Raw genomic sequence first — 12,394 nt, forward strand, 5'->3', positions numbered from 1 at the left:
TATGTTATGCTTTAGCTGTTGAAAAATAGCAGATCTACAAGCTCATAGGTACGAGCTTGTAGGTCTGCTATTTCTGAAAAATCGTGAAAATGTGGCGCAAATCTTTGCTTCTGGAGGGTGTCTCTGGAACAACATATTTTCAGACAGGGGTCGGCAGCCAAATACATATATATTTGGGGGGGGGGGGTCCTTGACATGAAATTTATTAAGAACGACTGACATAGAAACATAGGGTTTTTCAGAAAACTGTCAGGATTTAGAAGACATTAGAATCGTTCCCAGGTCAAAGGTCAAAATGGGTTAAGATAATATCATTGCTGTCAGTAAGAATACTACCTAACTCCAAAATGTTCATTTTTCAGGAAATGAAAAAAATACATTTTAAAAGAAATACATATTTTTTAAACGATGCAATACTGCCTCATCAAAGTTGGTATTGTGACTTTATATGTTGTCAATTACTTGCATGAGAGGGGGAGAGGTGGTGGAGTTAGCTGCTGGGGAGAGGTGGTGGAGTTAGCTGCTTTAGCAGAGTTTGAAAGGGGGAGAGGTGGTGGAGTTAGCTGCTTTAGCAGAGTTTGAGATGGGGAGAGGTGGTGGAGTTAGCTGCTGGGGAGAGGTGGTGGAGTTAGCTGCTTTAGCAGAGTTTGAGAGGGGGAGAGGTGGTGGAGTTAGCTGCCTTAGCAGACAGTTTGAGATAGGGGAGAGGTGGTGGAGTTAGCTGCTTAATAGCAGAAATTTTGAGAGGGGGAGATGTGGTGGAGTTAGCTGCTTTATAGCAGACAGTTTAGGAGGGGGAGAGGTGGTGGAGTTAGCTGCTTTATAGCAGACAGTTTAGGAGGGGGAGAGGTGGTGGAGTTAGCTGCTTTAGCAGACAGTTTGAGATAGGGGAGAGGTGGTGGAGTTAGCTGCTTTATAGCAGACAGTTTGAGAGGGGGAGAGGTGGATGGAGTTAGCTGCTTTAGCAGACAGTTTGAGAGGGGGAGAGGTGGTGGAGTTAGCTGCTTTATAGCAGACAGTTTGAGAAGGAGAGAGGTGGATGGAGTTGGCTGCTTTAGCAGACAGTTTGAGAGGGGAGAGGTGGTGGAGTTAGCTGCTTTATAGCAGACAGTTTGGGAGGGGGAGAGGTGGTGGAGTTAGCTGCTTTATAGCAGAAAGTTTGAGAGGGGGAGAGGTGGTGGAGTTAGCTGCTTTATAGCAGAAAGTTTGAGAGGGGGAGAGGTGGTGGAGTTAGCTGCTTTATAGCAGAATGTTTGAGAGGGGGAGAGGTGGTGGAGTTAGCTGCCTTAGCAGACAGTTTGAGATAGGGGAGAGGTGGTGGAGTTAGGTGCTTTATAGCAGACAGTTTGAGAGGGGGAGAGGTGGTGGAGTTAGCTGCTTTATAGCAGAATGTTTGAGAGGGGGAGAGGTGGTGGAGTTAGCTGCTTTAGCAGACAGTTTGAGAGGGGGAGAGGTGGTGGAGTTAGCTGCTTTATAGCAGAATGTTTGAGAGGGGGAGAGGTGGTGGAGTTAGCTGCTTTATAGCAGACAGTTTGAGAGGGGGAGAGGTGGTGGAGTTAGCTGCTTTAGCAGACAGTTTGAGAGGGGAGAGGTGGTAGTGTTAGCTGCTTTATAGCATAGTTTGAGAGGGGGAGAGGTGGTGGAGTTAGCTGCTTTAGCAGACAGTTTGAGAGGGGGAGAGGTGGTGGAGTTAGCTGCTTTAGCAGACAGTTTGAGAGGGGGAGAGGTGGTGGAGTTAGCTGCCTTAGCAGTTTCAGAGAGGGAGAGGTGGTGGAGTTAGCTGCTTTATAGCAGAAAGTTTGAGAGGGGGAGAGGTGGTGGAGTTAGCTGCTTTATAGCAGAACGTTTGAGAGGGGGAGAGGTGGTGTAGTTAGCTGCTTTATAGCAGACAGTTTGAGAGGGGGAGAGGTGGTGCAGTTAGCTGCTTTATAGCATAGTTTGAGAGGGGGAGAGGTGGTGGAGTTAGCTGCTTTAGCAGACAGTTTGAGAAGGAGATAGGTGGTGGAGTTAGCTGTTTTAACAGACAGTTTGAGAGGGGGAGAGGTGGTGGAGTTAGATGCCTTAGCAGACAGTTTGAGAAGGAGAGAGGTGGTGGAGTTATCTGCCTTAGCAGACAGTTTGAGAGGGGGAGAGGTGTTGGAGTTAGCTGCTTTATAGCAGACAGTTTGAGAGGGAGATAAGTGGATGGAGTTAGCTGCTTTAGCAGACAAAAACCTCAAAAAAAGTTATGAGGTTTCCTCCAGACATCTGGACTGACGTCTGTTAGCAGATCCATTCTACTGACTGATACTCACTATCTTCCATGCTGGTCCATCTACTACCAGCCGACGGGGTTGCATCTTCTGGCTCCGTCATCACGAACCTCAGCATCCTCTCCCTCATCTCCTGCTCTCTCTTCTTCCATTCTTCTGGCAGGGTTGGATCTTCTGGCTCCGTCGCCACGAACCTCAGCATCCTCTCTCCCATCCTCTCTCTCGTCGCTCCTTCTCTCTTCTTCCATTCCTCTTCTCGTTGGTTCCATTCTTCTACTGTTAATGTCTTCTTTCTTTTAGTTTTCAGTCTTTCAAACAGCGTCTTCGGTCTGGTCTCATGGGTTGGATCTTCTGGCTCCGTCACCACGAACCTCAGCATCCTCTCTCTCATCGCTCCTTCTCTCTTCTTCCATTCTTCTTCTCGTCCCACCTTGAAGTGTCCTGAAGTTTGAAAGTGTCCTCCGTTCCTCGTCACCATGTCTTCTGTTTTCTCCATCAGCTGTGTTACCTCTGAAATGTCCCACTTCATACCATCTATAACATGGTACCTGTAGCCACATTTCTCCAGGATCCTCCTCAGAGGTTCTCCTTCAGACTCGATGTACTCCTCAACACGTCTCCCTCCCAGCCAGTATCCAAACATGAACAGAACCAGAGCATGTCTCCAGACTGTGTGCCCCAGCAGCTCCATGTGTTCCTCCACTGATCTCCTGTCAGCTTCACAGAATCTGGACATGACATCGACCGTCACCAGGACAGCGTGGGGTCCAGGAGAACACAGAGTCACACCGTGTAGAAGGACGTCTTTTGTCTTCTGGGATGGAGGTGTAGTCGACCAGTCTGGACACATCACCACACTCACTGTTCTGTCAGCAACTCGTCTCTGTTCTCTGACACATTCTGTCAGTTTAGGCTGGGTTTTAAACTCCTGGAATATGAGGTTTACTGTATGTTAGTCATAATAATAATAATAATAATAATAATAATAATAATAACTGATCAATTATGATATGCATTTATAGGTTAATCTATCCACCCCGTAACCTAAAAATGATGAGCACACTAATGTGTTATTAATTATAACATTAAAGTGAGGAATACATTAATGTGTTATTAATTATAACATTAAAGTGAGGAATACATTAATGTGTTATTAATTATAACATTAAAGTCATGAATACATTAATGTGTTATTAATTATAACATTAAAGTCATGAATACATTAATGTGTTAGTAATTATAACATTAAAGTGAGGAATACATTAATGTGTTATGAATTATAACATTAAAGTCATGAATACATTAATGTGTTATTAATTATAACATTAAAGTCATGAATACATTAATGTGTTAGTAATTATAACATTAAAGTGAGGAATACATTAATGTGTTATTAATTATAACATTAAAGTCATGAATACATTAATGTGTTAGTAATTATAACATTAAAGTGAGGAATACATTAATGTGTTATTAATTATAACATTAAAGTCATGAATACATTAATGTGTTATTAATTATAACATTAAAGTCATGAATACATTAAAACAGTTTCCGTGCCGGGAATGGATTACTCCAGGTTACTGTCGCTGCCAACCTCGCTAATCGCGACTTTTGTTTTATGTGTTTAATCCACTGTATTGTTATAAATAAAAAGAAAATCCGTCTTCGTCGCGGAGAAAGATACTAGATGCATTCGCTTTGATGACGAAACCGGAAATCGTCACATGCTGTGGGCTGCTAGGGCTTCTGGGAAATTGAGGCCAATGGCAATGCATGGGGTGCAACGCCTCATTGAGACCAGTCTTGTGTGCGTCTTCCGGGTGCACCAAGATGGTGGATGATACGCTCGAATCATAACAAACCACGGGAGCTTTTTTTGCTGGATTTTCGCGGATTAAAAGCCCAAATAATTCAGCGTATGCTCTAAAGGTCATACAACAACCTCGGCAGTGAAGGGGGGTTGATTAAAATGCGGGTTAAGCGTGAAAAACAGTCAAACTGTTTTAATGTGTTATTAATTATAACATTAAAGTCATGAATACATCATAATAATATGAATTACAATCCAATAATATGACTGTGAAATGTTAATTTCTGCATAATGAGGACTTTTATGTTTGGTATTGTGACTATATTATTATTATTCCAAGACTTGTCTTGGCCTTAAGCCCTATTTTATACTTTGGCTACAGCTTTAGCAGATCTACAAGCTCAAAAGACGTTGACATGCAGCACGTTGTGAGCTTTTAGATCTGCAAGATCTAAACATGTTGCTGTTGCTATAAGACGTAATGTAAGCAACACAGCACAGCACATGACTCAGTGTGTGTGCGTGTGTGCGCGGGCGTGTGCATGCGTGTGTGCGTGTGTGTGTGTGTGTGTGTGTGTGTGTGTGTGTGTGTGTGTGTGTGCGTGCGTGTGTGTGTGTGTGTGTGTGTGTGTGTGTGTGTCTCATACACTATAAACAATATAGGCTTAGGGTATCAGCAGTTCTGTGCACATGCTAAGCACACATGTAGGCGCGCGAGTGCACGTGCATGTACTGTATGTGTTTGAGTGCACGTGCGTGCGTGTGCGTGACCGTGGTACCGAAATGAAAAATCACCGTTACACCACTGATGACAGCAGATACTTTCACATTATCATCATAAAACATGTATATTTAAGGTCTTTACTGTTTACTGTGAGATCATTCATTATAACATCTCATTCAGATCATAATTATTACTCACCTTGTATGGAGTTTCTGTAAACACAATCTGCTGCAGAATCTTGTTTCCAGCTCTGTTCCTGTCATACTGCTTCCCTCCAGCCAAAACCACTCTGACCTTTGATAGATGTTCTCCTGACACTAACACACACACACACACACACACACACACACACACACACACACACACACACACACACACACACACACACACACACACACACCCACAGGCGTAAAGCAGTGTTTCTCAAACTCTTTTGGCCACGGACCCCCATGTGAGAGTGTTCTGTGTCAGGGACCCCCATGTGAGAGTGTTCTGTGTGTCAGGGACCCCCATGTGAGAGTGTTCTGTGTGACAGGGACCCCCATGTGAGAGTGTTCTGTGACAGGGACCCCCATGTGAGAGTGTTCTGTGTCAGGGACCCCCATGTGAGAGTGTTCTGTGTCAGGGACCCCCATGTGAGAGTGTTCTGTGTCAGGGACCCCCATGTGAGAGTGTTCTGTGTGTCAGGGACCCCCATGTGAGAGTGTTCTGTGTGTCAGGGACCCCCATGTGAGAGTGTTCTGTGTGTCAGGGACCCCCATGTGAGAGTGTTCTGTGACAGGGACCCCCATGTGAGAGTGTTCTGTGTCAGGGACCCCCATGTGAGAGTGTTCTGTGTGACAGGGACCCCCATGTGAGTGTTCTGTGTGTCAGGGACCCCCATGTGAGAGTGTTATGTGTCAGGGACCCCCATGTGAGAGTGTTCTGTGCCAGGGACCCCAAGAAGAGAAGATTTCTGTTAAAAAAGCTAATATATTTCAAATATTTTCCTAAAAGTTCAAAAATAGCAGATGTACAAGTGAAGTGATGCTCTGCAAGCTTGTAGATCTGCTATTTATGACTAACCAACATACTGTATAACATATGGAACATGTTGCAGTGGGACCCCCTGGAAACCCCTCAAGGACCCCTGGGGGTCCTTACCCTTAACCCTAACCCTCAAGGACCCCTGTAAGTAAAATAACATGTAACTGTATTGTACAACACTTACATATTGTGGTAGTTGTAAGTCCAAAATTAGAGACAGACAGACAGACAGACAGACAGACAGACAGACAGACAGACAGACAGCTCACCTTCACAGAGAGCTTTCAGGGCGGTCAGTTTCCTGGCCAGTGTCTGGACACGTTCCTCCATGTTCCTCTTCCTCGCTGACATCTTCTCAACTTCACAGTGTCCACCTGTGTTTCCTGACAACATCTCATCTATCTTCTCCAGAAGCTGTGTGACCTGACTGTCATCTCTCTTCTTGTTGTTGAAGACATGGTACCTGTTCCCACATCGGTCAACAAGCCAGCGGAGGTCTTCTCCTTCAGCCTCAATGTGCTGCTCAATGCTTCGTTCTCCCAGAAGGTCTCCATAGGTGAACAGGGCTATAGAGTGACTCCAGAGGCTCTGTGGCAGAAGGCTCATGTGTTCCTCTACTGCTACTCTCATTTCTTTGGTGAATGCTTCATGAAGAGGAACGACCAGAAGAACAGCATGTGGTCCAGGAGGACAGAGACACACACTGTCCTGGATCTCCAGTCTGTCCATCTCTGAGGTGTCCTGTAGTGGACGGTTGTACCACCAGCCTGGTGAGTCCACCACTGTCACCTGTCTCCCTGCTACGCTGCCCTGTCTCACCTTACACTGCACTGACCTCTGACGTGCTTTAAAACCACTTCCTGTCAGAATGGTGTTTCCTGCTGAACTCTTCCCAGAGAGCTGCCTTCCCAACACCACAATCCTGAGGTCGGTCCGTCCTGTCAGAGAAAACATTGTTTACTTTCACTTTGTTTAACAACATCTTCAACGTTTTGGTTTTAGTTTAAAAACGCTACAATAGCCGATCTACAAGCTCATATTTCTTCTCAACGTGACACACTGTGAGCTTGTAGATCTGCTGTTTTCTCTATTTGTCATTATAACAAAATACATCGTTGCTGTAAATTATCGACCTGCCTCACCATACAATACAGGAGTGTCACGCTAAAGTAGTGAAAATAGAAGATCTACAATTTTATTTTATTTCATGTTAATGTTTAAACACGCTGACCCAGGTGTCCCTATTTAAAAAAATAAAAAAATAAAAAGAATAGTGAAAATAATGATCTACAAGCTCACATCACATTGCAATGCACTGCGTTATGAGCTTGTAGATCTGCTATATATATATTTATTTTTACAAATTTTAAATGTTTTAAGAATACTAACTAAGAGGAAGGGTTTTGGACATACACGGTCAACCCTATAGTTAGTTGAGTGGAGTCCCCCAGGGAAGTGTACTAGGCTACATGTTTTCACTCTACACTAAATGTATTAGCCTACAATAGCTGATCTACAAGCTCACAACACGATGCTACGCGACACGTTGTGAGCTTGTAGATCAGCTATTTCCCCAGAATGGGGATGTGGGTATAAGCCCTATATACATTATTATAATTATGACAAATAGTGAACAGAGCAGATCTACAAGCTCACAACACCTCACACTGTGATGTGTTGTGAGCTTGTAGATCAACTGTTTCAGTGAACTTTTCTTATTTTAACCACTTAACCCATTTTGACCTGAGATCAGATTCTAAAAATGTCTTCTACATCCTGACTGATGTTTCTATGTCAGTCGTTCTTTGATTTTTCAAAAATAGCAGACCTACAAGCTCGTAGCGCGCCACTCGGTGGCGCGCTATGAGCTTGTAGGTCTGCAATTTTTCAATAGCTAAAGCATAACATAATGCTAACACCAAAAGGGGTTCCCGCCCAGTTTAGAGCCCTGAGGAACTCCTCTCAACACATGGGCTTTAACCCTTTCTGGACGGGAACTCCTTTTGGTGTTTTAAGCATTATGTTATGCTTTAGCTATTGGAAAATAGCAGACCTACAAGCTCATAGCGCGGCACAGAGTGGCGCGCTACGAGCTTGTAGGTCTGCTATTTTAGATGTGTCGCAAATCTTTGAATATTCTTTCAGAGCGAATGTTTTTAACTCATATCTTTGCTTCTGGGGTGGGGGGGGGGGGTATTTTCAGATTGGAGTCGGCGGCCAATTACAGATAATTTCGGGGTACTTGACATGAAATAGTTTGAAAGCCACTGGTTTACTGTAAAAACAGGTTTTTCAGAAAACTGTCATGATTTAGAAGACATTTTATTTATGTTGATGTCAGGCCTAAATGGGTTTAAGTGCCAGTTATTAATTAATTAATGCATCCAGTGTTTTTACCTCTTTCTGACGAGCCGCGGCCCAGAGGAGGTCGAGTTGGTTGTTTCTGGGCGTCTTTCCTCCTTTGTTCTGCTCTTCTTCTGATACTTCTCTCCTTCTCCTTCAGTTCCTCTGAGACGTGTTCTTCTGTCTCATAGTGACCACCATTACTCGGCACAATCTGATCTACCTTCTGCAGCAGCTCTGTGACCTGACCACCATCTCCTCTGTCACTGATGTCAAGGACATGGAAGCGACCTTCACATTTCTCTGTGAGATATATTAAATCAGGGTAAGATCTAATGAGACCAGGTCTCATGTTGTTTTTATCAGCTACAGTGAACACCACAATAGTGCGTTTCCACACTGTGTCACTGAGGAGGAATCTCACATGTTCCTCTGCTGACATCCCTGTTCCATTATATGGGGCGTCCAATCTGACCACTAGGACAAAGGCATGTGGTCCTGGAGGACACAGACTCACACTGCGTTGGATTTCTAACTGGGTGAGTTTTGGGGTCAGATCTAGGGGATGATCAGACCTCCATCCTGGAGTGTCGACCACACTGACCTGTCTCCCTGACACTAACTCTTGTCTCATGACACTCTGAGATGTTAATGTGTTTGTTCTAAAAGCCTCTCTGCCCAGGATGATGTTTCCTACTGAACTCTTTCCACTGAGTTTATCTGGCCTTCTTCCCCCGATCAGAACAATGTTCAGTTCTGACGGGTCGCTGTTCTTCCCTGGTTGGAAAAAATAAACATAATATTGATACAGATCACAGGTGATATTAAACCAGTATTATTAGTTAACCCATTTTGGGCGGGAACCCCTTTTAGTGTTAGCATTATGTCATGCTTTAGCTATTGAAAAATAGCAGATCTACAAGCTCATAGCGCGCCACCGAGTGGCGTGCTACGAGCTTGTAGGTCTGCTATTTTTGAAAAATCAAAGAACGACTGACATAGAAACATAACATTTTCTCAAAACTGTCAGGATGTAGAAGACATTTTTTGAATCTGATCTCAGGTCAGAATGGGTTAATTAAATATAATATTGATACAGATCATATGAGATTAAACCAGTATTATGAGTTAATTAAACATAATATTGATACAGATCACAGATGATATTAAACCAGTATTATTAGTTAATTAAACATAATATTGATACAGATCACAGATGATATTAAACCAGTATTATTAGTTAATTAAACATAATATTGATACAGATCACAGGTGATATTAAACCAGTAGTATTAGTTAATTAAACATAATATTGATACAGATCACAGATGAGATTAAACCAGTATTATTAGTTAATTAAACATAATATTGATACAGATCACAGATGAGATTAAACCAGTATTATGAGTTCACCCATTTTGGGCGGGAACCCCTTTTGGTGTTAGCATTATGTCATGCTTTAGCTATTGAAAAATAGCAGATCTACAAGCTCATAGCGTGCCACCGAGTGTCGCGCTACGAGCTTGTAGGTCTGCTATTTTTTTTAAATTGAAGAACGACTGACATAGAAACATAACATTTTCTCAAAACTGTCAGGATGTAGAAGACATTTTTAGAATCTGATCTCAGGTCAGAATGTCTTAATTAAATATAATATTGATACAGATCACAGATGAGATTAATCCAGTATTATTAGTTAATTAAATATAATATTGATACAGATCACAGGGTGATATTAAACCAGTATTATTAGTTAATTAAACATAATATTGATACAGATCACAGATGAGATTAATCCAGTATTATTAGTTAATTAACTATAATATTGATACAGATCACAGGGTGATATTAAACCAGTATTATGAGTTAATTAAACATAATGTTGATACAGATCACAGATGAGACAGAACCAGTATGTGTGTATTAACTAATTTAGGCCTGACGTCGACATTAAAAAAATGTCTTCTAAATCCTGACAGTTTGACTGAAAAACCTCCTGTTTCTATATCAGTGGTGCTCAATATTTCATGTCAAGGACCCCAAAAATATCTGTAATTGGCCGTCGACCCCCATCTGTAAACATGTTGTTCCAGGGACCCCCCCCCCCCCCCCCCAGAGGCAAAGATATGAGTTAAAAACACAGAATATATAAAGATTTGTGCCAAATTTTCACGATTTTTCAAAAATAGCAGACCACCGCGCTACGAGTTTGTAGATCTGCTATTTTTCAATAGCTAAAGTGTAATGGATGGTCATAATGATTAAAACACCAGCAGGTTCCTGTCCTGAATGGGTTAATAGAACACACCTCTGATGCTTCCGCTGGACATCCTGTCTACTGGTGATGACATCCTGTCTACTGGTGATGACATCCTCTACAGCTGGTTAGAAACTGGAAAACAGACAAATTGTACTATTAGTATTATATATGTATATATATATATATATATATATATCAGGGGCGGCGATATAGGCGAGGCAGGCGAGGCAGTCGCCTCAGGGCCCGGGGGGGGGGGGGGGGGGGGGGGGGGCGGGTCCGGGACTGAATGGAGTTCCCGTTCGCGGGACTGGATCGACAGACTGCATTGCGCCATCGCCGCCATGCGCCAAACACGCGTGGCGGTGTTTGACAAACTAATAAAGTATTAAATCAAACTGGTGGTGGTGTCTATCTATGTCTCTTGTTTCCCCGGGCCCTCCTATTCTTCCCGATTGTAGCCTAAAATAAATTAAAGAATGATGATTGCTGGGAAATGTTGTCTCTCCCGTTGTGCCTGCAGTGCAAAAACTGACTTGTTACTGGAGGACAACAACATTACCCAGCAATCAATGCGTCTTTGCGTCATGAGACAATTTACCTGGCGCGGAAAACGAACAGCAGACTGTCTCTTACAGTGAGTGAAATCATCAGTGAGTGAATGATATGATCCATATTCCGCAACCATGCCACCTAAGCCTTACAAACATAAATGTGGCCGTCAAAAAAGAACCGACAAAAAAGAACGGGACGAGAAGAACGCAAAGCTACCTAAATTAGACGCATTTGTTATAAAAGTAACAGGGTAACAACCTGGTGCCGACGTTCCTCCTCCTCCTGACCCCCCATCCCCAACAACAAGCCCTTCAACACCACCTGATCACCCGACAACATGCCCACGGACACTGCCTTCAGCCGTGGTGTGTCAACTACCATGCAGCAGCAGGTAACCTTGCAGATAATGAGATTACAGTTTACTATAAACTTATATGTATACATATAGGGCGGCGCCGGCCCGGCAGCCATGGCGCTTATTAATGTAAATAACATACTTGGTTTTTAGAGATCATTTATCGGCCTTTGTTTGCACTTTGCAGGCATAACCAGTCAGATTCAGAACAGCCAAGCAGTTCAGTCACAGTGACAGTCAACACACCAAGCTCGACCCAAGAGCCAAGTTCTGCTGACCTGCCAAATACAAAAACTAAAGTTTGACTGTCACAAAACAGTCATATCTAGGGACCTCAAAACCTACTCTAGTGAGGCCTTTAACCTTGAACTGGAGAATCTGGATTGGTCCGATGTGCTCAGGAGCTCACTAGTCGAAGAAGCATGGCTTGGCTTTAAAACCAAATTTACATCAGTACTAAACATCATGGCTCCTTTGAGAACCGTCAGGGTCAAAACCCGCTCGGAGCCATGGATGAATTCGGACATACTGACTGCAATGAAAGCCAGAGACAACAAATGCTCTGAACTTCTTAAATGCAAGTCCAAACTAGCCAAGTGCAAGCGCTTCGACAGTGATCTCCAAACCAAACTGTGCAACCTAAAAGCCCAGTGTAACAAGCTAAGAAACAGTGTAATTGCCATGACCAAATCAGCCAAATGTAACTTTATCAATGATAAAGCCGAGGAAATCAAAAACAATCCTCGGGAGCTATGGAAGTTACTAAACAATCAACTAGGCTGTGGTCGGAAACTAAAAACCAGGTTTACTAACATAAACATCAAATCGAATAACACCCTCATCACTGACAAACTCGATGTAGCCAACCACTTGAACATCTTCTTTACAAACATTGCAACAAAGCTGGTTAGCAAACTGCCCTCCCACTCTGGGCGTTTTGGTGTAGAGCACATCAAAGCCTTCTACAAAAACCTTGGTGTTTGTAAAGATGATTTTAAAATGACAATGGTAACAACCGAGGAGGTACTTAAAAAACTGAGTGCCCTCCAACCCCACAAGGCCATTGGCC

The 12,394-nt window shown here is 43.1% G+C and overlaps 1 protein-coding gene across 1 annotated transcript; it reads right to left on the reverse strand.

The window, feature by feature from the left end:
* Positions 1-5,940: 5,940 nt before the first annotated feature.
* Positions 5,941-11,351, reverse strand: LOC310873937 (GTPase IMAP family member 8-like; the record flags this gene model as incomplete). Its single annotated transcript, XM_083786547.1, has 4 exons — positions 5,941-5,957; positions 6,085-6,753; positions 8,213-8,935; positions 11,240-11,351. The coding sequence occupies 4 exons, from the start codon at positions 11,349-11,351 to the stop codon at positions 5,941-5,943; spliced, it is 1,521 nt and encodes a 506-aa protein (XP_083642673.1).
* Positions 11,352-12,394: the final 1,043 nt, after the last annotated feature.

This window comes from Protomyctophum parallelum (assembly GCF_964188405.1).
Source record: "Protomyctophum parallelum genome assembly, chromosome: 1".
NCBI lineage: Eukaryota > Metazoa > Chordata > Actinopteri > Myctophiformes > Myctophidae > Protomyctophum > Protomyctophum parallelum.